The sequence below is a fragment of the Styela clava genome, chromosome 5 (genome assembly GCF_964204865.1).
Source record: "Styela clava chromosome 5, kaStyClav1.hap1.2, whole genome shotgun sequence".
Classification (NCBI taxonomy): Eukaryota; Metazoa; Chordata; class Ascidiacea; order Stolidobranchia; family Styelidae; genus Styela; species Styela clava.
The window spans coordinates 23,762,591-23,790,072 of NC_135254.1; the positions used below are offsets into that span (position 1 = coordinate 23,762,591).

The 27,482-nt window shown below is 34.5% G+C and overlaps 2 protein-coding genes across 2 annotated transcripts; one reads left to right on the plus strand and one right to left on the minus strand.

The window, feature by feature from the left end:
- Nucleotides 1-204: 204 nt before the first annotated feature.
- On the minus strand, nucleotides 205-13,246 carry LOC144423031 (NPC1-like intracellular cholesterol transporter 1). The gene is made up of 23 exons (XM_078113193.1): nucleotides 13,109-13,246; nucleotides 12,645-12,741; nucleotides 11,919-12,151; nucleotides 11,402-11,564; nucleotides 10,785-10,934; nucleotides 10,045-10,346; nucleotides 8,364-8,870; nucleotides 7,952-8,124; nucleotides 7,536-7,635; nucleotides 7,199-7,363; nucleotides 6,807-6,935; nucleotides 6,162-6,344; nucleotides 5,792-6,034; nucleotides 5,309-5,437; nucleotides 4,803-4,971; nucleotides 4,337-4,448; nucleotides 4,169-4,252; nucleotides 3,741-3,899; nucleotides 3,140-3,358; nucleotides 2,155-2,386; nucleotides 1,860-1,973; nucleotides 1,553-1,715; nucleotides 205-1,258 (listed from the first exon to the last, which is right to left on the minus strand). The coding sequence occupies exons 1-23, from the start codon at nucleotides 13,151-13,153 to the stop codon at nucleotides 1,080-1,082; spliced, it is 4,050 nt and encodes a 1,349-aa protein (XP_077969319.1). The 5' UTR covers nucleotides 13,154-13,246; the 3' UTR covers nucleotides 205-1,079.
- Nucleotides 13,247-20,577: 7,331 nt separating this feature from the next.
- Nucleotides 20,578-25,137, plus strand: LOC144422948 (surfeit locus protein 6 homolog). Its single transcript, XM_078113002.1, has 5 exons — nucleotides 20,578-20,851; nucleotides 20,932-21,054; nucleotides 21,328-21,406; nucleotides 23,627-23,753; nucleotides 24,447-25,137. The coding sequence occupies exons 1-5, from the start codon at nucleotides 20,695-20,697 to the stop codon at nucleotides 25,005-25,007; spliced, it is 1,047 nt and encodes a 348-aa protein (XP_077969128.1). The 5' UTR covers nucleotides 20,578-20,694; the 3' UTR covers nucleotides 25,008-25,137.
- The last annotated feature ends 2,345 nt before the right edge of the window (nucleotides 25,138-27,482 follow it).

Sequence of the window (27,482 nt, forward strand, 5' to 3'; positions counted from 1 at the left end):
ATTGACTGCAAACTATCGGCATACCATTCTTTGCCACCCATACGTAGGTAAAGACCCAGAGGATATTCCAATAGGCTACATACATAATCACAAAATTTAAAAATTTAAACTACTTAATGATGTAAAAGAATAATTATAGGTGCATGGAGGGTCAATTTTATCTCCAGCTATCTATTTTAGGAGACAATCTCGGTGCAGTAGTCTGCCAGCTTATACAACTATTACATTTTGCAGTATTACTTTATACATACAATTGGGTAATGAAAGTAATACACTAGTTTTATTTTATGAGCGTTTAATCTTACAAACGAAAACAGTAAAGAATTCGTAGAAAAAAATAGCTCAAGCATCATAACCTCAAAAAGAGTATTCAGCGTAGGAACTATGTTAAAAATTAACGGTTATGTCTTATAGTATATACAAACAGATTTCCGCTAAAACTCATAACATAATACATATATTTGCACATTTGACAAATGGATAGTTCGGATTACATTAGTATATATATTAGATGCAATACTTTGTATATAGTTGGAAATATTGAAAATTGATTAACGACAAGAAATAGTCTCATTTCCAATAAATGTTAATTCTACAAAATTCAGTAAAACTGATTCCTTCTGCTCGTTTTCAGGGTCGACAAACTAATGTAAATATGCCAAATACTACCGGATTGCATTCGCAGCTGCAGAACTTCTAGCATATGAGAAACATATTAAGTACAGTGTTCCAGAGGAAAATTCTTGTTCCGTTGTATTCAAAGCATAATTTACGTTTGATGAGAAATTACATAACCACACAATTAGAAGAACCTTACGTCAGTAGAAATAAAGCAACTGCGGAAAACACTTCAAGGATTGTCTGCGTCCACGCTTTGTCTACATTACAAACGAGAATTAACAATTGCAATAATGATATAAATATGTACAATAGTAACTATATTCACGTGATGACTTCAAATTATGGTTTTCTATAAAAAGGAAACTAAGTTTGGACCTAGTGGGGACAGTCAACAAACTCATAGAAAACAGTGGCGATTGACCGAAATATAATCTCAAATATAGTCGGTAAAATAAATTTTAAAGTGATGTTATTGTTTCTTCTCTCATGGGTGATATATTGGGACCATCAACAACTTTCGTTGGTGGAATCTTTTCATCTTCCTCAAAACCAGGATTGATGAACTTCTGTGGGATGTCAACTTTGCTTTTGATTTTTTGTTGTTTATCATATAGAATAGCTTTGTTGACAGGTGGACCTGGAGTGTGTTTGTAAAAAAAATAATTCGTTTCAATATTCTTGTTTTCAGCAATATGACAGAGTACAATTTTTAAGTAATTTTGCTAACATATTAGTGCATCGTAACCAAATTAAGGTATAATAAATTTAAGGCTTTCGATTGCGTTTCTACAGGACTAACTATTTCACCCTCTTCTATGATTTTGTAGATCCGTATACATGTAATGCAAGGAGGATGCTGTAGCAAGAGTGAAGATTACTAATCATATACTAATCCTATGATATCTGTATCACTTATGATAAATAAACTTACCAAAATAGCTCAGGAAAACCGGTAAAAATATCAGCCCATGCGCCATGCCCAGTAGTGTAATAATAAGACACATTCGGAAGAAAAATATTTGAATCAGTTGTGCTTTTGCAAAAGCGAGAACTGCAATTCCTGGTAGATTTGTCAGGGCGACACCGGCAAATACCTATTTTGGAAAAAATATAAAATTATTCATCTAAGTACCTTCGCAATGTACATGAATGCCCAAACAGTTATGTCACACTAATCACATATTCTATTTCGTCGTGTTTGGTATCAATGCAATTATTCGAAAGCATCGACAACTTACAGCTGGGCCCATCGTCTTCATTGCATCAATTACCCTTCTTTTTCTACCTTTCTTTGTGCTCAATGAAAACGCCCGAACCACGTGACTCGTAAACTCAATCGATAGACCAATGGCCTGAAAATGAAAAGTGCAATATTGGATACTGCAGTGCAATTTTATTCTTCATTGGAATTTGGAATGGCCATATTATGCAAACAAATAGGACATGATATGTAACGTGATTGTAAATAAAGTTGCAGTTGTCGTATCATTTATATGTCAGTAATCATATTATAAATTATATTGTGTAACTTACCGCTACAAGATTAATAAGAGACACAGCGTTCAAATCTACTCCCCACAATGAACATATTCCAGCTGTATCGACTACAATCATCAAAATAGTGACGGTAGTTATTAATCCAGAATAAAAATCAAATCCCAACAGAACAAAGTTGAATATGAAAGTCGGAATCAGGCACATGCCTAGTTGAAATATTGTGTCTTCAACCATTGTTAAATACTGCTCGTAATATACATAATAAATCCTGGAAATTAAAAAAAGTTCAAAATTAGAATTCGAAAACAGAGTTGGAAAATATTCAATCCAGAAGCAAAAAATCGAGGAACGTTTATCCATCGGAGCGAACAATTTTGAAAAAATTTCAAATTGAAATCGAGTCGACTTTGAACTTTCCGGACTAGATTATTTTATATTTCTTTCGTACTTTTCCAAATCCGCACATGTTTATTTAGAGTTTAGTTTATTTAGAGTACTACAACGGGTTTTTATAATAGAAACTACTTCTGGTATGCAATAATTCCGGTCATACGTTTAATTCACGTAACAATGGTGGTGTGGCAACTGCAACTGACGTGATATCTTTTACATGTTTAGGGCAGCTTTCAAAGAAGCTGGAGTGTATGTGGAATGCATATGAATATTATTTTAGTTTCGAATCAGTTAGATACTATTATAATCTAGCCGCTTCTCATTCCAATCAATTTCCAGATACCACTAATAATTCAGGTGTAAATAATACCTACATTTTTATACTGCGAGCACCTAAATCGTATGGTTACTTCTCTACGATATGAAAATAGCTAACCAGTTAGAGTGCGCAAAATATCTTGCGTGAGACACTTTGTGACTCGGGGAAAAAGGCTCGGGAACCCACTCGTAAACCATATAGACTGGCGAAGGTAACGAAATAAATAAAATGGGAGACTGCTTAATTTTTTAAAATCATGGTATTTATATTTGTCGCAAACTAACCATATATTTATTGATTATAACTCACGCGTAAGGATAAACTTCGAATCCTTCTGGAACATCTTCAGCGTAATACAAGGTTTTTGTTATATTATCTGCTAGCTCCCGAGCTCTTTTCAAATTATCTGTACATTCTGTCGACTTTATACAAATACTGTGATATGTGAAGAAGTAACTTCCCGCAACAACCGAGGCCCCGTCTTCGTTCTCGCCCAGTGAAACTGCATTACCATATGCAGCATGCCCTCTGTAAAAATTAATTGTTTGGAATAAATTTATACAATATGTTACTGTTATTTTGCTACTGGACTTTCATCCGGCAAAATGAATAAAAAAACGAAAAACTACGAGGTTCGGTATGTTGGGTCATGAAAAAACAGCATGTGATAACGTCCAGGAAGGCGGTGAATATTTTGATAATATTTCACCTCTAATAGTAAGTATAAGTATATATATACTTACCATTAAGTATATCATAATATCTGGTATATCATAAATATTGAAAATAACTTTTAGAAACCAATGAAGATGATTCATATAATAACATTGTAATTGCACTGTAATGTAAGCGCATAAAGAACTTGATATTAATAACAACCATTAATCCATTTTTTTTTACATATCCTCACCCTTTATTGCATTCTACTCCCGGATTATCTTTCAGAAACCAAGGCAAATAATTCATAAATTCATCAGACGTTGGCTCGGTGTTTCTCCTCAAACAAGCTTCGCAGTCTATAACTTTCTCGGTGGCAGGACAAAAGTTTGTAGGATCATCTGATTCATACCTGAACACAATTATTATACCCTGAATATTTCTGACAATACCATTTACGAATTCGATCAACAACTAATATTCAGAATATATATTGCACAATAACAAATCAGACAAAGCGGATTTTTTGTTGTTTTTAATTCCACACTATTGGCATTGGAAAATGACGTATGCGCATCAATAAAAAGGATATTAGTAGCAAAGGTAAATCTTTTTCTTACAAATGTTCATGATAAGAGTGGGTGAATATAATTTTATTAGTACGCAATAATATATGTTCACCTGCAACACGATTTTTGTCCGAATCCAGAAACCCAGTCTGAATAATCATCATACCACGAATTAGATGGTGTCTCTATTTTCCAGCTAGAATAAAATTATAAATTTAAGTAAAATTGAGTTCATCTCAATTAAGCAAGTATCAATTTACGGGACTATTTGAAAACTTACTATTCCGGATTTTGTGCTGCAAATGAAATTTGTTGCACTGCCGAATAAGGATAACATCCCGCCGTACTGCAAACATAGTGTCCCGAGTCTGGATTCGAAAAGTTGAATGGCCCTGTATTCAATCATCATATTATTCAAAATTGCATTTTTGGACGAAAATACTGAAGGAGAAGCGCTTATATACGGCCTTATATTGATCCTATGTCTCTAACGAAATATTTCACTTCTACTCATTCGAAAATTATACGTTAGGTTCTTGGAAAGTAGTGCGTAATATTTACATAATACGTGAGCGCAATTAACCTCTTCTGTATTGACATGACTGTCTGCAAGTACGCAGAACTACTTGAATGACGATATGGTGACATCGTTATAATACTAATAAATGATTACATCATTCCATCAACATTATCCAGTTTGTCCCATTTTCACGGCGGGAAATCATAATTCAGGGACGTATACTTACCCCTCGTTACAAAATATACTGGAACACCAACTGAAAGATATTTTTCCATGTAATCAAAATAGTTTAAAATATATGAATCCAGTGGAACTGACAGATCCTGATCAAGTCCGACAGTTATGTTAGATGTAACAAATATGCACCAGAAGAATAGAAGGAAAAATGCCAACATCTAAAGTGAAAAACAGCAGATATCTTGCTAGCGAATTAATTTTGGTAATAGAATAGTATAGATATATACGGTATTGCTTGTTTTCATACCGCTCTACACAAGTCTATACAAAAAAAGCAAAAAATATTTAGCGAGCTTTTATTCTATTGCCTAAAATAATCTCTTTAGTTTGAAATAGGCTACTTAATTTTACTACACACTGGATGAGATAGTTCGAACACAAGATGTTCAACCGGCATCGGCAACATACATACTTCGACTTCAAGTACTAATAACCAAATAAATAATGTTTGTCAAAATTTTGTCTAATCTGGCATAATCGTGTATCAAGACTTACCACAAGTACTCTCACAATATCGAGCATCAAAGTCGGGGTGTAATATTTTTCAAAAACATGTTCAAGTCGTTGTGGTGACGTTGATTCACCTTTCAGTTTTACACAACATAAAACATCTGCTCTGTTACTCTGAAATAAAGATTGTTGATTTATTGGTTACTAATCTTACTACTCAAATAAATATCATGTTATTGCGTTACTAAATCTTTGTTTGCATATATATATTTTGCTCATTCGAATACAGATTAGAAGATGTTACAAGTGGGCCAAACCATTTTTCTATTCGCAAACTCGACGAGTTCATATATCTAAATTGAAATGATTTCAATTTGTTTATGATAAACATTGCTGAATATTAAACCATAACATCAATTTTAAAAATTGATTTGTCTTTGTGTAAGGCTTAGTATTTTACCAAAATCAGGGTAAAATTTATTGTGTTTTGTCTAACATTGCAGTGAAATAGACAATTTAACACAATACCTCTTGTCTTTTTGCATCCAAGGTAAGCACTGCTACAAAAACAGTGACCTGTAGTACAAAGTCGATCAAGATCGCCAATGCAGCACATAATGCAAATTGCTGGACAGCAGGCATGTCAGAAAGAGCTCCAAGAAAAAATGCTACGGATTCTGTTAAGGAACAGAGCAGCATACTCGGTCCTACTTCTCCCAGAACTCTACCGACTTGACTTTCCAGTGTCTCACCAGGTTTTCGTTCATCTCTCTGAAATAGGTATAGTGTTCTATTTAGAGTACAATAAATAAATTATATATTTTAAATCTGACTGAAAATATTCGTAGCTAGGTTTTTTGTTGTAGTATTACGTTGTTATAAAAGAACTTTACTGCACCTGGAATTCCAGTGTTAGAATGAAAACATTGTCCGCTCCAATTGCAAGTACCAAAAATGGAACGACTTCAATTACAATCAAAGACGTTGCAATTCCAATATATCCGTAGAAGCCGACACTCGCAAAAACACTGCTTAAAATTACCAATATACCGGCAAAACCGAGGGTCATTTTTGAGTCGACCTGTAAAAATAATTAAACAGTAATTTAGTTATGCATCATTGATTTCAATACGCCTAGTTTAACGGCCAAGCTAGTAACAGCGATACTTTTGTGTCGTAATGCAGAGAAAAAATTATAATACGCTACGTGGTCTATCTACACACTCGCGATATTTTACCCAACGACTTGCAAAACGTTCGTCGCCTAAACGAGGGCATATATCTTATTTATTAAAATACTGGAAGTAAATATAACAGCTTAACAGAAACAACATCGACGAAATATTACAGTCTATACACTATTACTGCTCACTGTAGAAGACTATATATTACTATTTTTATAAAAATTAAATCAAAAATTTTAATTCCGTTTTTCGCTCTGTCTATAATTCTTTCAGTTCAAGACCTAGTTGCTGTTTAAGAAAGATACTGTAGCATATCGGTCATTTGTATGCAAAAAATCCTCCAGCCAAAAATAAACTACCGGAATTCTGGCTAATGATGAGTAGGTACCAAGTCCAATGGTGATGTACAAGAATATGGCAACGTAACTCCCTGCAAATATTATCAAGTCCGCCTGACTTGATCTGACAAGTTCGTCTTCAATGGATCTCTGAAATTTAGGGAGAAAGTAAGTTACAGTAAGCAGTGGCCGTTCGGGATTGATAAAGTGACAAATAAGATGAATTTGAAGTACAAAAAGAGTTGTGCAATGTCTTTACTAAAACACCAGTTTACCACTTTACCAAAACACCAGACTAATAAATAAGTTGTAAATGGTTTCTAAAATATATATTTGATTCTAGTGGATAATTTTCCATATTGGAGTAACTGATAACTAAGTTTTCAAATAATCATATTTTATTGTATACTTACTTCTGAAAAGTACGCAGTTGTAAAATTTGTATTATTCCAAGTTTGAATAATTTTCAAAAATTCTTTTTCCCATGCCAACGCCATTTTGAATCTAATGGTATCTCGGGGGTAATTATTCACCATAAAAGAAAATATAAGTGCAATTGAAGAGTGATAATCGTCGTTCTGGAAAACATAATGCAAACACAATTTATATTTCGACGCAACAAATTTTTTTTAACACGGAACACCAAAACTAAGATTGATATCACGTAGATCCTTGATAAAGCCTGAGAGAAAATAGTCAAAGATCAAATCTTCGTGACCAAGTCTGCCATTCACCAAATATATTTATTACCTCATATCCTCCCATAGCAACATATGGTAAAATAGGTCCACCAAAATCTCCCATGCAATTTTGCTTCAATTCCGTGGTATCCTGAATTGAATTCGGAGCTCTGAAGAAATAGTGGAGTTTGAGATAAGTATACCCATCCATTTGTTTTTCCGAGCACAAAATCGCACACAGTGGAGGTGACTCAAGAAAAGCAACATTGAATTGTATCGTGTACAATTTCTACTAACTACACTGGTCTAATTTTCAGTTTTACATTGAGAAAGAATATAATGTATTTTATAAAAGTTAGCGAACCTCAATTTCAGGCCATTCCCCGTAGTCTATAAGAGTGAAAAAATACCACAATTTATGCGACTACGTAATATATTGAAAACAACAACACTTTCAGTAAAAAGATACTATAATTGAATACCCACTGTACGCAGTACAGGAAATGGTCGTGAAAATCTATGGTGTAGTTGATATCCCTTAATTCATCATAAAAGTAAGCAATTTTATCCATTTCATTCGGATCATTTTGCCAGTAGTTAAGAATAGACATTATTGTACAGTTATTGTTATCTGGCTCCAAAGGTTTGAAGCAGATGTCCTGAAATACATAACGCATAAGTGAAGTAATCTATCAATTTTAAACAAAGTAATGCTAATAAATGTAGACATTTTTTTATATACATTTTTCTCTCGGTCGCCGTTTTTTTTTAAAATTAAACCAGATAAAATTAACTACATCTACTAACCACCAACTAACTACAAACAATTATTTAAATTGAGTGTCTGTGACGGTGGCTTCACAAAAACTTTAAAAAATGACGTTTACATAAACTATACCTTTAACGTAATGTAATCTCGTCCCAAGTCAACTTCGGCTTCTGGAAATGGAGCTTTTAGATATCGTATCTCATTTTGTAATTTCAAAAGTTCTAGCATTCGTTCCTTTGCTAAAATGGCGGAAAAGTTGTAAGACCTTGATGTATAAGACGTATAAGATTGCGTATCTTTTTCTAATTCTGGCTGTAATTTTAAGATAATTTGCTCCGTGCGATAAAATGCTCCAAAATTTTCGTCAAAGAAGTCTTTTTCGCCACGAATTTTTGATCCTTCGGAGGACCATAATTGGATGGGGTCTGTTGTAAGAATCAACATACTGATACCAACGCTCAGAAGAAGGACAGTAAGCAATGCGATAACTATGGTTGAAATCGGATGTTTTGCAATGAAGTGTCCCCAAAACTGGAAACCTTCCATTATAACGTCTTGACTTCGCTTTCCCCATTTTTCAAACAAACCAATTTGGCCAGGTAGGACTGTAGCATGTCCATCAATTTCTTCGTTTATCTAAAGAAAACGCTGAATTAAGTATACGTGAGTGTACAAAAGATGATAGCGCTAATTTTACCAATATTTGGAATGGTATAAATATATACCAAGCTCTGGATTTAATTCTGTATTAAGGGAATTGATCGTATTTCAAAGTAAATGCTATAACTTCCTACAGTCCTGATAGAAATATTGCTATATTTAATATATTGTCCAGCAGTTGTTATAAAACCGTCCACTTGCTTGGTTGTAACCGACGTTCCCGAAGAATCGCAAGAGAAATTTATCGAGCCTAAAAACGATTCAGTGTACCATGAGAAGCCACTATCTCAATTTTGCTGTGATATGTCTAAATCATATCCACAAATATCGAAACTGGCATTTCTAATACCGCAGCCCCTGGCATAACATACCTTTGTGAAAGCGGATTTTCCACCCTTATACATATCAAAGCTAAGGAAAGAATAGAATGAAAGCAGATGGGGACATGAGGCTGGCTTTGTCCAAATAACACACAACCACAAATTTTAAGGATGGCTGCACAGACGTCACATTGAATATAAACACTAGATTGCGAATAAATGCATATATGACTATGCTATATATTTTGTGCTTTTCTAAATAAAAGTTTAGTGAATATCGCTAAAAGGGTCGCGTTATGTTAGAAAATATTCAAAAGGAGTCGCGACTCGCGAAGCAAAAAAAAGGTAGGGAACCTAGTACCTACCCGATAATAATGGTTATTGTAACGCTTCATTTCTGAATATAGATACCGCTATCAAAATTTCATTTTATGTTTCGTAATATTGAAGCCAATATTTTAACATAGTTAGTATTTGTCAGAAAAATATATATTTATACATGATACTTAACCAAGCCGAATTCCCATTACGCGCGATATTACACGGACTGAAGGAAATATAAAATGACTTTGTCGTCCATTTGAATTTTTCGACCAACCTGATCCGCAATCTGTGCAAGGTTGGGATATGGAATAAGTTGTACAAAATAATGCTGTCGTTACATTTCATAATTCGATACATCCGACTAATTCGTCGAATTCATAGAGGTTTTTTTTTCATTCACGCAATGCAAACAGTGTTCTAGCTCACAATAATACAAATCAGTCAATAGTACAGATGTAGGTAGGAAAGACGGTATAGGGCATAGGCAATCGTGATTTACGTGTTACCTTTGAATATAAGTCGTCGATTTCAGCTTGCTTGAAATCAATTTGTTGAGGCTTGTTTCTTTTTCGGAAATAGCATGTGCATATGAATGCAAAGAATGCTAATGCCAGTATGCTGAATACAATGATGACAATAAATAGCACACCATCCATATCTCCTATCAGGAAAGGCGCGGGGGTGGTTTGGATGGGTGGTGCAACAGGACATGTAGCTGGGCAATCTGTACAACTGCACGGTTCTTCGTCTGGCGGAGCTTCGGTACAGCCATAGGTTTTTGCCTCGTGTGCTTCGAATGGAGAAGGCGCTGTATACGAAAATACATTAGAATTATTATTCATGTTTACACACCTGATTTCAATAAATAAATACTACACCGTGTTTTCGCTTCGGAATGGATATAAAAATGTGTTCGACTATAATAAATAATATTCTTCCTTTTAAATATGATGACCAATGATGCGAATATATAACTTTCACTTCATTATCATTTTTGTACTATATTTCCAACTTAATATTGTCAGGTATTTGCCTAACTAAAAAACCTTTATTATACTTTGTATAAGCATAAAAGAAAATTAAAAACTGCCAGTCAGCGTTTTATTTTTTTGTGAGATATCAATACGAATAACGCCATATTTTTTTAGCAAAAAATTGTAAATATGAGTTTGGAAAAACAAAAATAACAAATTTCCACGTTTTTGATATTAGGAAATAATCATATTTATACTCTCCTACGACCTACGTGTGGGGGGAGTGGTTGTATTGTCATACAACTTGAATATTATATCCATAGGGGCGATTCCGTTGTTAGTCGATCCCATGTAATCCAACCATCTCTGAGTTGTGCATTCGGGACCGCTATATCCATTACACATTAGATCGACTGCTTTTCCTGTAATAATTTGATGTTTAAATTTGCTGTTTTGGAATATTATTATAATCACGTTTAAAATTTAGGTTCACTAATAAATCACATAATAAAGGTGAAGTCGGTCGCAACATCGCCATTCTATCAAAATGGCGTCAGTACAACCAACGTTATGCATCGGCAGTATTTTCGAAATATAAAATCTCATTTGACGTATTACATAACATCGTCGAAAGGGTAAAGTAAATGTTTTTATTATATTGGATAACACACTGGTCGTTGTCATCTACACAAAATCTCTCAGTACTCAAATTTTCAACATTAAATACTCAAAATGAAATAGTTTTTATGAAACATACGGCCAACAAAAATATTCTTCATCCCTATCTGAAAAATTATTTATGTCAAATTGGCAAATCATTTATTTATTTCGTTGCCAGTATATATACATATATATATATTTATTGTATGGAGCAACGTTATTGTTTTACCATTGGTTTGTGGAAAGACGACATCTTTGCAGGAGTTGAAGACCCTATCTGCAAAATCTTTGCTGAGATGTGCTGTGTATTCTAGAGCAATCGGTGTTGGTTGATTATTTTCCATAGAACGAGTAACGTTTACAAACATTGATTGATTAGGTGAGCATGTATTCTAAACGTAAAAAATATGGAGCATATATCCCAGTTCAAATATTATATTTGGACATGGGACATTTTGATTTCAGTGTTATTGAACGTAATTATGTATAAACTTATGAAAGCGCTCGTTTCTAAATCTACAATAGGAATACCTAATGAAAAACTTTTTGATGGTATTATTAAAATTATTTTTGACAATAAATTTGAATTTTGAACCAATGCGGTATAATTTGCTTTGTATCCATGTTACTAATCTTAATTGCCAGTCATTTATTCAACCGTTAAGATTTACATACTTTTCACGTAATCTTCTCATCTAAATAGATATATATGCCAATTTTGAATTCAAATAATTAATTGCTTTTACCTGACAGATAAGATTGTACAAGTTAGCAACGCAACTCGGGCATCTTGCGAAGAGAAGAGCAGAAGCGACAAGTTGTTCTGCAAGTGTATTCAGTTGAGACCATGAACAACAAGCAAACGCTGATTCGCTGTCGGGAGGAGCTAAATCCGGACATGTTCGAGAATAGAGCTCAAAAAATTCAGAACCTTTGTAATGTTCCATTGATATGCTGTTGTTTTTGCAAGGCACACTTCCTGATAAACAAAACAAAAATACATTGAAAAAATAGAACATATATGTCGAAAAAAGAAAATATTCTCTGACAGCATAGACTCAGTTACATACAAATTAGAAAAATACATATTGTAATTGTGGATTGGATTGTGTGTGAATGTAACTCTCCTAAGACATCTAGATATAGAGACAGAATATTTCGATAATAGGCATTCATAATAATAATAGGCATTGAATAAGTGTTAAAGTCTGATCATTTGGTAAAAAGCTCACCGTGTGTATAACGCCTCTGCGCACAACATATAGAAGACGTTTTCTATCCTAGTGCTGAATTTAATTTTTGAGTTCGTTTATTTTTTGAACCATTTTTTTGCTCAATAACGGGCCATTTAGTCTCCTCAACTTCAAAAAATTATTTAATAAAATAAAGTCACGAATTAGCCAATTTAGTATTGCTAGAAGCGTCCAGGACAGGAAACGAACGCCTAAATATTATTTAATACTCTCACTCACCTCTGAATTCAGCGTTTTCAATGGTGGGATTGTATCCACATTCTCCGTATATTGAGCACCAACCAGGTTCAATCGTATCACATTTTGCTCTATTGATCTTTATTACAGTAAGAAATGATTGTTAAAGATAACAAGCACATCGCCATTAAACAAAATGCTTCGAAAAATGTCTTTTGGTCTCGACGCTCGACTTCACAATTATATACGTGTTTAAGTATACTGTATATCAATTTTACATAATTATAGCTTTTCCTATGATAACAAAACTTTATGCTATTTGTTTTGAATGAGTTTAAACTTCATAATCACGTAAAATGAATAACGTAATTATCGTAAAATATATAGTACTTTATTCGGCAATAATATGGCTGTCAATGTATTTTTAATCGTCTGATTTACAATTGTCATCACATCAGATTTTCATGCTAGAAAATAATAAGATCAAATGTATAAAGGTTTCTTACCGCTGAACAAATTAACAAAAATAATATCGCCGAGGTCGCTTTCATGGCTTCCACCAACTCAAAACTTTGTGAAGTTGTTGAAGGATGTCAATATTTTTGATTTAGATTAAGCACTTTACTAGTTCTTAATGAGCTAAAAATATAAATGTAAAAAATTATATCAGTTCACATAACAATCAAATCGATGAGTTCAATTTGTCATTGATTACTTTAAAAATAGGATTTTAGTAACTTTTAAATATGAAATAATATTTTAATCACACACATGAGGAAGTTGAATAATGAATTTTTTTATATAAATTATTAATCTAATCAAAAACCACCCCAAATTTTACACACAACACAGCCTTTCCTAAAATTTCGCTGTAAAATCACGTTCAGAGCGATACAAACCATTGAATTTTTCTCAAATTACTATTGAACAGAAATATCTGCACCATCTTGTAAGATTTTCTGAAACTAATGATCGATATACTTCGCAAATATCGTAACTCATCGCAGAAATAAAATATTTGGACTTTGTATCCTGATGATTGCAGTGTAAACAGATGCTGGGTGGCGTGATGTTGGTGTCATGTTAATTATTTATTAAAATACCGATTTATCCAATGTCGATATATTACACAATATATGACGCAAGAAAAGTTATATTTTTGGTTACATAAACGTAACTTAAACAGGCGCTGTTGTGCCTTTAATAATATTTTCTCGCTTATTTTTTTTCTTCACAGTTCCTAGATAGTTTAAAAATATTAATTTATAAATTTGCACATTTTGATATACAAAGGTTTTATAATATAAAATATAAGTAGGTTACGACAAAATTCCTGACTAAATAAAACTATATATAATTGCCAGCGTACTATACTTTTCCAACTTATGTTTTTTTCAATTGATTTTTCATAGACATTTTCTGGTTTAGAAATGAGTGGTGAATTGCGCTTACAGAAATAACTTGTAAAATACTTTTCATGGTAGCACTCTACCAAAAGAATTGGAAAGACGTAAATAGGAGTGAACAAATATACAAAACAAGTGGACTGCGTTTGGGGCACGTAATTAAAAAATAATTACTGACTACTTTATATTTATCGCATTTATCTTTTAAGGTTCCAATTATTTTAAATAGGTCCTAATAAACTGATATTGATTCGTTCTGGTTTAGCAACGATAAGAAAAATATCCATGCAATGTTATAAAGGCTTTTAGCGTTTATACCAACTTTTCAATGTAATTTTTGTGGAGCTGTTACGCAACTTAATAGCATTTTTTAAATTTGAAAACACACCCTTGAAGAATAAAGCTCGGAATTTGCAGTTTATCTCAGTTTTCATCTATCGTTTAGTCTAGACTCTATAACACAATACAAAAAAATATAGCAAAAATGTGTTGCCCTTCCACGTGACGTTAACTTAATGCTAATGTTCGTTTGCTAGTTTTTGAGGTGCATGCGATTTAAAAAAAAATACTTTTTTAACAAAACCCAACATACTGTCTGTTGGTATGAAAATCAAGCTCTCGAAACTTTCGGGTAGTTAGAAAGTTAGGTTGCCATTAGTGAAGGAGATTTATTATTTTTCCACTAAAATGAAACAGTCATATTGAAAATTAAAAATAAAGCAATAAGAACTTCAGTATAGACATGAAGAAGAGTAACGTTCAGGACGTCATCATTGTCAGCTCTTCTTAAATCCAAACTTATAAGTTCAGAGAAAAAGATGACTATCAGTAAGTGGTTACATTTTCTGGAATTCCGCATTTTCGTGATAACGAAATTTTAAAAGTGATCCTAAACGAATGCATGTTTGGTATTTGTGTACATATGTTGAAGATAAATTATAATATTTGCTGCAGTCAGTCACAGTGATAGATTATACACATTTGAAAAGTCCATAATGAAATGTTATTACAGAGCTCATTGTATATGTAGGCCTACTATTGGATGGAACCAATGTTTCGATCAGATAATAAATATTAAGATTTGCTGAATATCCCTGATCGTATACAGTATTGCGATTGCAGATTAGCACAACAGTAATAAACTACAAAATATAGTATTTATGGGAATAATAAATGTAAATGATGAGTTGAGTTGCATGTAAAAAATTACAAATACTGTAATGAAATCAATATGATAAATGAGCATTAGGCTTGCACGTAACTGACAAAAATCAATTCCGTAACTACGGCCAAATTGATTACGTAATGACCCCGTAATTGCGATATTTTTTCACACAATTAAACCTATCGTAACAACCAATTGAATCCACTTCTTTTCCGAATGGGACATCGAAGTTTGGTTTTCATATTCCTGGCAGTACTGGCCGGCGACAGATGTTAAAGACAAATATCATGGAGTGAATTCAAATTAATTTTATTCTGATTTTTATCTTTTGTGTCAGCTTCGATTTTCTTTTATCACCTTCGCAAATTAACTGTCCCAATTTTATGTGATCAATTTTATTATTACCGACACTGGTATACGGATATTTATGAAACGATAGTTGACTTTTTCAAATTCGTCTTTCGTATTAAATAAAAATTTCAGGTTTCTAATTTATTAATCAACGACGAGCGTATTCTCTCGTTTGAGCAAACTTGCGCTTGCCTCGCGACGAAGACTTGTTATTGCACCGTTTTTTACATTATCCGACTTTACTACCTAGTTAGCATTTTATAATAATTATTTAAATACAGGTAACTATAAAAATAGAATAGGATTCTGGAATCGATTTAAGTAATCTAGAACAGTTGTTCCCAACCGCCGGTCCGCGGGAAATCCCGTCGTTTGGTTGTTTCTCTGCCCTCTCAATCGCTTTACCGATGCCGAAAAGACGAAGTTGCGTTGGTTCATTACGCAATTTCTCCTCCATCGTCATATTGCAGTTTGATAAGCACGACAGTAATTATCACGGCGACGTATTGGCGTATTGGTAATCAATCGCTCTTTTCGCTTTTTCGGTTCCGATTCGTCGCGAAAGCGCTTCGTTAAATTTCGCAAGATGCTTTCCCCACCTGCGTAGCAAGAGAGAGAAAAACGGCTGCGAATACCGCGAATATACGGCTCCTTCTTGAAAAAATAAACTGATATTTGAAGCAGGGAGATTCATGAATGGATTAGCAAAACATAGCACCTGGTTTTGACATACCTATCTACAGATAGAAGATAAATATTTACTGCTTCTTGTTGAAAAAAGTCACAATTGTTTTTCCGGACAGAATGTTTAAAAAAATACCCATTATGAGTTTTGAAAAAAATCCTATCCTCACAACTTTTCAGTAAGATGCCTCATAGGTTATTTATTATTTAGTATAATCTGGAATACGATTTTAAATGTTTGGACCACCAACTTTTAAAAATGTTGTTGCCAGATTTGATTTTTTCCTTGTCCTAACAAAATGAAAAGATTTGCAAGCTGAATGAGTATTATAACTATGGACAATTTTCGAAGTAGTTGTCAAGAGCAATGGGCAGCATACCCAATTTGAACCGAAACATGACTTTGAGTACTTCAAATTTATACGCATCCTCAAGTTCAAGAATGTTCATTTGTTTTTTGTAAATCTTACCTGATTTCAAATAAAGTCAGAATTGCGAACCTGATGCAACATGATGCGCAAAATGTTTACGAATACAGTATTTGTCTTACGAGTTTGATGCCTAATACGGCTCACTATTGGCTGGTAATAAACGTTTATGAAAATAGCCAAACAGCCGATTTAAAACAGTTCAACAAAAATGACGTCATCTTAGCGAGGTCATAGAGTTTCAAATACTCCAGGACTGAAAGATGCTGGAGATACATCATTGCCGGGGTTTACGTCATCGCTTGTCGTCTTCCTCTACTATTGACCTTCATATTGAATGATTAACTGCCAAGTTTCAACCTAGTTCAAATTTCAATCCATCAACCCGGCAAGAAGCGGAAACCAGACAAGGAACCATGATTCTCTACATCAGGGCTTTCCGTACTTCCTGCTCCCTGTTCATGGCCCCGGAGAGATGCTGCCAGTGAATGCAGTTCCAAATCAAATCTAAAATATACATATAGATTGCCCGTTTAACGTAGTGTCGGAAGCTTAGAGAAAGAGATAAGCCACAAAATATACTGTTAGTTATAAAATCTATTTTGACTCGGGAGCCGCCGAGCCGACATGTGACGATAGGGTTGGTAACGTGCCATACATATACTGCCAACAACATACATATAGCGCCAACTAAATATACATATAGCGCCAACTGAATATCCATATACAGCCTATGTTATATCCATATACAGCCAATTAATATCCAAATACAGCCATTTTGGTGATGTACAAATACTGCCAAGTCATATGCATATATAGCCAAATCAATATATAATAAAAAATCAAAATAAGATAGATTTACCTATTGATACCGGGAGAGAAGAAAGCCGATAAGCCGACTTAACCATATGGCGAACCACGGCCGCTCGTTCGGTTACCATTTCATGTCGAGTATGGGATTAGCTAGTTATTTGTTTTCGGAAGTATGAACTTGATGGTAGAGGAAGCTGTAACCGACAAGCGGTTACTTGAACCACCCTACGGCAGCAAGGAGGCCAGAAATTCTTTCGCACATAACCATCCCTGCTTTGGATTCGAAACTGCGAACTCACGCACATTAATCAGAGATGCGGTGGCGAGCGTATTCCTAACGCTTAGTACGATGAGTCACACCGCGTAAACTGCCAGGGTTAATATCATAATATATACCCCACAATAGCTGGTCATTGATTACACAAGAAATGTGCTGGCTGAAAATCGCTCTTCAGTGAACTATTCTTGGTTAATGGCAATAAACTGTTCACCAACTAATCGAATTAACGCTTGGTGGAAAATAAAAAATATAAAACTGCCAATGTGCGTAGTTCTTCTGAAATATCCAATATGCACCAACTCAGTTCTTCAGAAATATCCAATAAGCGCTAAATCTATAATGTCACAATACCCCACACGACAGCTTATCGTTGAAAACACAAGAAATATGCTGCATAAAAATCTATTTTTAGAGAACTATTCTTTGGCTATTGGCAATAAACTGTCCACAAAATAATCAAATAAACGCATGGTAAGTAATATAAACATAATCCGGTGCGCTAGTTCTTCAGAAATATTCAATAAGCGCCAACTTGGTACTTGAGAAATATCCAATAGGCGCCAACTCAGTTCTTCAGAAATATCCAATAGGCGCCAACTTAGTTCTTAAGAAATATCCAATAGGCGCCAACTTAGTTCTCAAGAAATATCCAATAGGCGCCAACTTGATTCTTCAGAAATATCCCATAGGCGCCAACTTAGTTCTTCAGAAATATCCAATAGGCACCAACTTGGTTCATTCAGAAATATCCAATAGGCGCCAACTTAGTTCTTCAGAAATATCCAATAGGCCCCAACTTAGCTCTTCAGAAATATCCAATAGGCGAATCCAATTTTATTGTTGTATATTTTAATTATTGTTGCAATGCTTGTTTTTCTGGTTGACGAATAATAAATCTCTTTGCCCCTCTCTTATCGGCTTCTCTTTCCCCGGGGTAAATTTGTAAACCAAATAATCCTATTTATTTATCCTATCTTCGACTCTGACTACTACTTGTTTTATCTGCCAAACGTGCGCTAGCGCTAGATTAGGAAGCAACATGTGGGTTCTGTAATATATGGGAAGAAGTAAGATAGCAGAGTGCAAAGTGACTATAAACTATACCGTATACCGGTAGTCACTCTGGCAGAGTGCAGCCTCCTGGCCTTGCACGTCAACTGTGACCTATATTTCCTGAGGATTTATTATGAGTGCAATGATCGTAGGCATGGGCCAGGTGTTATCTGAATCTGATAATACTGTAATAAAATAACTTACCTTCATGATTGTAAGCTGTGAAAAATGCACCGGTACTGGTGGTTCATCTAATTCTAACTTACATTACATCATTACACAGCGGTTCATGTCATTGTATCAAGTTCATTCGGTACCTATACAAGAAACAAATAGGCATGGTTGTTACCGGTACCGCCACCGGTACTCATTTCTGGCATTACAGCAGTACAGTGTTATATATATTATTCCTATGAAAGGTTTACCGTATGATTTGCAAATATGTCAGCTTCGTTTAATATTATTCATTTCACCACCCTCCAGACTGTCAGATATTATGGCAGTAGGGTGGCTCGCCCAATTTGCGGCCACGTCCTATTTGCGGCCATCAACTTCGTCGATCTAATCAATGTCGAAAAATTTAACGAACCGCGACGATATTTTCCACGCGTGATCGTCCACTTGTCCCTCATAGCTCTGCGAAATTACACTAAAATGCAGCCACAAACAAAAAAGTTACGACTGAAAACCCGACCGACAGACCGAAGAAAAAAAAACATTATTTTTTCATGACGCCAACTACCCATTGTCCCATTGAAAAAAACTTGAAAATCCATACAAATATAAGAGATGAAACTTGGCAAGGGGGTAGAGTTGTGTTTCTTTTAACCATCTTCAAATTTTCGCGTTTCTACATTTAAAGGAGGGGGAATAGGGGGGTGCGCATTTCCAATACGTCGATAATATCTTTGTAGACCAATTTGCGACCACCGTGTTTTTGTCTGTTTGATTGCTGTGATGCGATGCTTTGTATATAATTTGTCGAGTTTTGTTTGAAATAGTCTAACCGTGTTCCTAAAATATATGACGGTCAGAAATGCAATTAGAAGCCTAATTTTTTCACGCATGGCTGCGTATGCTCTAGTCTCGACGCAGCAGAAACAATGTTTAAGGCTTGAAATCCGTGGTCGCACACTGGTCGTTCGGTCGCAAATACGTCTGCCGAGTGTTGTACTTTGGTGGTTTGTATAGCTTTAACCTCTGGTCGTAGAAAGTTTATTCGAGGTTTAGCGTGTAGAATAAATGCCAATGCACTTACAGTGAAAAAATCTTGTTCTGCCCTATGGCAGAATGGTGAGCAATCGTGAATTTCCCATCATGCAGTCATGCGAAATTAACGATGCGAAAGATTACGATGTTGTGCATTTTCAGATTTTTGCGAGGTCAAGTCCATGCACTTGAACTAATCCCATTTTTATCATATTTTCTCTCTTTTGGGATAAATATGTACCAGTACCACTGAGGTGAATTGTCGTATGATTCAGCTGTCCCTCATCTGAAAAATAAGAACCTCAATTATGAATCTAGTTCTGTCTGTCAGCAGTTAACCATTCCTATTACTGTATAACAAACATCTGGACCTAAGACAAGGATAGGTTACCCAGTACTGCAGTAACTGTAATATATTCCACCATTTGCTATATGATTAAGCCATCTTATTGGACTATCCCCTTGGAATATATATATAGGAAATTCTTACCATATCAAAATAATTCAATAGTGAGTCTGATATTAACAGAACTGAAAGGTTTACTTACAAAATTATCTCTGCTCAATGCAGCAATGTCTGAATGTTTATTTTAATCTTTTCAATCAAGATATTTTGCTGAATATAATTTAGGAGGCCATCAGTATTAATGGTGTGCTCACTTACTTGATAATTCAAAGCAATTCCATTGTGATAACTCACACCATGAAGGTCAAAGATGAAGATTGTGATCCTATTGAAATAAATAACTATTTCAAGTCTGTACTCGACATGATTCCAGCAGAGTCGTATTTTAAACAAAACCAATCTTCAGAAAATGTTGGAGTGAAAAAGAAAAGATCACGCAAAGACAAAAAATCCAGTTAGTTTTATATTAACAAATTATTTATATTGTCAAAACAGCTAATATAAAAAACAATATTTTTTGTATTTGTGCTCTAGATATGGAAAAAGAAGTTGGATTACGTGCACGGAAGATGCTTGCAAAAAGAAGAAAATTTGAGCCTGATCAAATGAAAACAACCAGCCAACGTATAACCAAAGTGTCTGATGATGACTTTGATGGTGAATAATCCTCATTGTTTCCATATTATTTGTTTTGAAAGTGCAGCTTTAAACTTAGTACTTAATCTTTCTAGAATCTCTTTTAGTTTTATGTTGATATATGGTGAAATAACAATCTTCTAGTGATTTGAAACTTATGAAGTTTAAACTACATAGTTTAATGATTGTTATCATTCGAGTTATTGGTAAAATGTGTATTCAATTAAATTACAATTTGATTGTCATTTAAAACTGTTTGCCCTGAGTAATGATTTAAATATTATTCCTCTGTAGAAAGCTCATCAAAAAAACAAAAGCACATGAGTCAAAATGATGATGTAGATGGCCCATCTGTCACTGCTCTGCGGCAAAGGTAACCTGCTTTTTTTATTTAGCAAAGTTTGAGCAGATGTTTGTTGCTAATAAAAACTTAGTATGTGAATCAGTACAAAATTACTATGAAACTATAATAAAATCATATGCTATTCCACGTCAACCTCTTTTCTTGTCGAAACAACTATATGGATTAATAATATGCAAATATCCAGCAGTATTGCATCTGGCAGCAGGGGCGCAGCCAGGGGGGAGGTTACATGGGTCGTAACCCCCCCCCTTTGGAATCTTTTTTTTTTTTAATAGTGTTACGTTTACTTGCAATAATTTTATTCTTTGCGTTATCACTTTCGCCCAGCGTCCTAATTTATTATTTATGTTTACGATTCGTTATCGCTGTTACGCGGCAGTGGATCTAGCTGCCAGCGGGGGGGGGTCACGGAAGTGACAATCTACACTAAACATTTTTTGAATACAATTGTACTACCTATCACTTGACACAGATAGCAACGGACATATCACACTATTGCCGTCAAAACTATTCCACAAGCGCGCTCTCGCCTCGCCACATTCAACGCATCCATACTTTTAATCACATACGTTATCGTTGGTTATCGGCTTATCGCTAATTACGAATTTTAGTTATGTAGTGCATCTTTAACAAGCGATGGCACCAGGATCATAAGCAAATAACAGACAAAATGAATTATTGGAAATGTATGGTTCATTAACAAAGGATTGCCAAATGTGGCAGCATCGAAAAAAGGTGTCATAAAATAATATTCAATCTTCGAAAACAAATCATTGCAAAATAATGTTCAATCTTCGAGTAAAAAGTATCGTAATATAATGTTCAATCTTCGGGAAATTTTTTTTAAAGAATAATGTTCAATCTTCGAGATTTTTGGGTAGCAAACTCGTCCAAGACTCGTTTGGAATCGTCTGTCTGCGAAAAGCAGTTACATGCGTTGTCTTCCAGATCTTTTCAATAAACTGGTAACAATATGTTATTAAATTATAATTAAATTATTATAGTTAAATTATCGCTGAAAGTGAAGAAGCGCTATGCGCAGAATGCAGCTATCACGGGCGCGGGATTTCAAATTCGCGACGATTTCACTTTCAGTAATATAGGTCTCGATGCATTGCAATAAAAATTAGAATTTATTAACAGTTAATTGCAACAAGCAAGAGTTTCACATTGAAAGACGTTCCCAATCAGTACGATACATGAGCTTGTTTTTAAATGATTGTAATCGTTTTATGAAGTTATAAATACGGGAACATCAAATATATTTATTTTGGAAATGGATTGATATTTCGTGACGCACTCAAAAATAGTTTATGAACCATTGGCATTTGGCAAATATCATTAATTTATGCTATTTCTTAATGTTTCATGATTGCTAATATTTCATTCTATTCTTATTTTACATTTTTTGCGGTATTTCAATTAAAATCAGGACGATGGCATTTTATTTAACTGTTGACAATGGGGTAATAATCGGCGATTACTAAAAGGTTGAAATGGGACATGCCAAAACAAAATAAACGAATTGACGCCTGTCAAAGGGGGCAGGGTCTGGAGACAAATAGCCACATGTGTCGGTGTTTCTCTATCATCGGCATTTTCGGCATCACTTTGAAACTCTAAAACGCAAGGACACCCCGCGGAGTGAAGACTTTCTTTCGCATAGGGAAATATTTGAATTACGATTGCTGAATAAGCGAAAAAAACAAATGCTTATTTTCTTGCTTGAAACAACGATAAACCAATTTAACCCTGTTGCCAAAAGTAATAGCATGCATTATTAACAAACTGGTAATAATATGTTGATAAATCGCCGCTAAAAGTAGAGAAGCGTTATGTGCAAATATCACAGGAATTTGAATTTGCGACGAATTCACTTTCAGTAATATAGTTAACGGCGCATTGAAATGAAAAGTTGATTGATTTTTTTTGACCAAAGAGAATGGTCGGCGATTGCTATAAGTAGGACATGCAAAGAAAGGCTAATGAGACACAGCGACGCACATGTTGTTTTGCCACGTCGGAACATCTTTTCAAAGACCTATAAACGCGTTTTTATTTCACCGTAACCCCCCCCCTTGAAAAAATCCTGGCTGCGCCCCTGTCTGGCAGTCTACATAAATAGCGTGATGACTAGTTCTACCTTCAATCTTAATTTCTAAATTTGCCAAACGCAGAAAAAAAAATTCCTCCATAATTTTCCTAACTACTTGTTTGAATCATATTCAGGCTAAAGGATAAAATTGCCGAGATACAGTTGCAGAGAAATCCAAAAAACAGATCTCAAGAAGAAATTGATAAAATCCGATCAAGGAGAAAAAAAGAGAGGGCTAAGTTTAAAATGAAAAAGAAGTTGGTAAGTTTATATCTTTCACAAAAATATTTTCTGAATTTGTTTATGATCCTATATGGGTATTATTAGGCTACATGGAACTATTTCCTTATTAAAAAAAGATGCAACTTCTTATCCAAGGGATTTGTTTTTAATATTTGTACAATGTTTCTATTTCAAAATTTTGAAAATTCCATAATATAATAAAAAAACAAAAATGAACGAACAATAGCAAAATAAAATCGTGCTCTCGGAACCATATGAAAAATTAGCTATGAATCATCAAATCCTGCATTTCCTTATTAAATGTTATAAGTTTCTCGATGTTGCATTGTAATTGACCTCTTTAAAATACTGAAGGCAGTACACATGGTTACCTTACTTGACTGTGCTCGGAGTCAAGTGTTGTACGAATTTGGTTTGTCTTTCGCTGTCTACTTTTTCTTCATGATATAATGTTTGACTTATTTCTCTCTTCTATTAATATTGCTGTTGGACTAATTAACGGGTGTCGCTGCTCGTTAACCAGTTTTGGTTTCTCACGATTCCTTTCGCCCTGACATGCCGTATTCAAGTTCCTTTATTATATTTATTTGCATAAATTTTTTTTTCTGTTTGGTGACAAAATAAGTTACTGATTACATCAAAATTTATAATTGTACGTCAGCATGTTGAGCAACAAGTTTTTCTCACAAAAACATTTTGTACTTTTTTCAGAAAATACAGAGCGTTAACAAGCCAACAGCAGAATTACAAGGTTTACCAGGACAAAAAAATGCGGCTGCATTAAAAACTATTACTAATGGGATACATTCTAGTGTGAATGTTGATGGGAGAGCAGTCTTTAATAAGTTTGAATTTGGTGATACAGGAAACTCTAAAAAGTCAAAGAGAAATGAACATTCAGCTAAAAAGCTAACAACATTACTTGCAAAGGTGGAAAGTAAAAAGGAAAAATTGGAAAATTTAATATCATCAAATCCAGAAGAAGCAGAGACTGTCATGAAGAAGGATACGTGGGATAAAGCTCTTGCAAAAGCTAGTGGAACAAAAGTCAAGGATGACCCTGAACTGTTGAAAAAATCGATTAAAAAAGAAAAATCGATAAAGCGACAGCATGCTAAGAAATGGAAGGAAAGGGATCAGTCTGTCCAAGAAAAAATGCAGAAGAAACAAGATAGAAGGAAAAGAAACATTCAAGCTCGAAAAGATCAGAGTAAAAATAAAAAAGTGTCTAAACGAATGAAAAAGTTCTCAAAATCTGTCCCGGGTTTTTGAACTTGACGAACAACTGGTAGCGTGCTTCATAATGTTGATCATTGGGTGTAATCGTCGGAGCTTGATGAAGTCTCAAAATTATGGAAGGAGTATATATGGCTTGGTATCGAAAATAAAATAATAACTTGTGTTTTTTGGTTCATTTTAGACTGGGTTTGGCCCACTGGTTTCTTAGTAGTGTGGTATATTGTGTCAAGATAAATGAGCCATATAATACAAAAGAACATGGTACACTAAAAAAATTATTCAACATCAGTTGTATTTATTATATAAATCAATTATTGCCCAACTTGGATAAGCATAATTATCTCCAACATCACAACTATTTAAGTCATTAAATCAATTTTGACCTAATTTCATAATTCAGGATAATGGATGTCCAGCATTCAAATAATTAGTTTCTTAGCTGTAATGATTACAGGGCAAAGTGTTAAAAAAACTCCCCATTCTCGATTTCAGAACTGTCAAATAGGATAAAACCTACAATGGTTTCTTTGGCATCTGATGTCGATTGAATTTTTCTCAATGCCATAGGTTTTACACATAGAAATTGAATTAAATCTTTTGTGAAGTTTTGCGTGGAAGCATACCCATCTCAATATAAACAAAAGAGTTGGTCATGTTATAAATATGAGGACTGTCCAACAATATGCCATACAGTTTCAAAATATGCAAACTTCATCCAAATATGTGCCCAGAAAAAAATGACAAGCGAAACATCTTTGAATTTTACACCAATTTTTAGAAGCAGGCGTATAATTACGACAGTACCTTTGTACCCAATGTGCAATCACACATTTGCATCCACGTGCATTTTCACAAGCTTTAATCATCGCCATGACATGCAACAATCGAGAATGTGCCATTACCGGAATACCACTACTCTGTAAAAAGCAGAATTATCAACTACCCTACACACTGACGAGCACCCACATGGTACCATTCAACAAATACCCCATCTTGGAAGTTATTTTTTTAAATTCTAATACTAGAGATTGAATAGGAGTGACTGTCCAACAGAATTGCCGGTGAAAATATTATAAGACAAGCCATTTATATTTCCTTCCCATTAAACATAGAATCCTAATCCAACAGGTTTAAAAAGGCGCTCACGTGGGTAAAAATACATACATGCCTTTTGCGTTTGTGGCGCATAAAATCTTTCGCCGTTTTGTTCCGGTACCATTATATTGCAAGTCTAAATGAAAGTCGCATTCTTTTGTCTTGTCAGCTGACTGATAAACAAACATTGGATAGGAGTGACTGTCCAACAGCATTTCCCGTGAAAATATTCAAGGCAGTGGTTCTCAACCTTCTCCAGTTCGCTGACCGGTAAATTTTCAACAACAAAAAATTTGCGGACCGGTGGACCTTCAAAATTAACCCAAAATGTCATGTACACAAAATATAATCTAAGGAATGCAATTAGGTGGTGTAAAAGAAGATGTTCTAATTTAATGAGATATTTGCTGCTCTTGTTTTGATATTATACGTGTTAAACGCGGTCCTAATGAAGTTTCTGCAAGGCGAAGTGAAGCGTTGACTTCACACGATTTCGTTAGCTTTGCGGGTTTCATTGCTTCGTTCGAAAGAATTTTGGCGCAGACAAGGCACATGGGAAGCGTACTTTTTGCTACTGGGAGCAATAGTGAAACCTAGCTCCAAAAACTTCTTATCACACTGCCTAATAAAGTCTCCCTTTCGTTTTTTGCTTATTTCTGTGTGATCCATATCAACATTGCTGCAACGTCGTTTCGGGGCATGTTGTAAAGTTAAAGTAGCAGTCTCTTCCTCTGTCCAGTCAACACCACTAACTAGGTTTTCACCGCTGGGTTTCTTTTAAAAGAACTGGGTAATAATTTGCTGTTTGTTTGTCTCCATTTTATTATCAAACCTCGATAAGTTATAGGCCTAGTGTCAAATTACGGAACGTGCGAAGTTCTCAATCAGGTACCGTACTATGTGCCATCAAACTCTTCCGTTATGACGTTAGTCGTCGTTATGAGGTTTAAATGGGCATAGGACCTCTCACCAAGTTTGGTTGTTAAACCGTAAATATATGGTTAAACGAATACCGGTGCTACGAATCAATAGGATATAAAAATAACAAAAGTAATGGACATGCCGTCAATACTTTGTATTTTACAATTTGCTTATAATACAATAATATTGGAATATATTTGGCAGACCAGCAGCAAGGTTACCGCGCACCGGCGGTTGAGAACCACTGTTCTAATTACTAATCCAACATGTATAAAAAGGCATGGGTAAAAATACATGCCTTCTTGCTTTTGTCGCTGCATAAAATCTTTCGCCGTTTTGTCCGGTACAAGGCTAAACGATAGTCGCATTCTTTTGTCTTGTCAGCTGACTGATGAACAAAACAAACATTTGACCAGTCAGTCAAGGGTTGCTACAACTTCCGTCAACGCTGATGTTAGCAAACTATCAAGAACTCGACATTTCACATGTCCC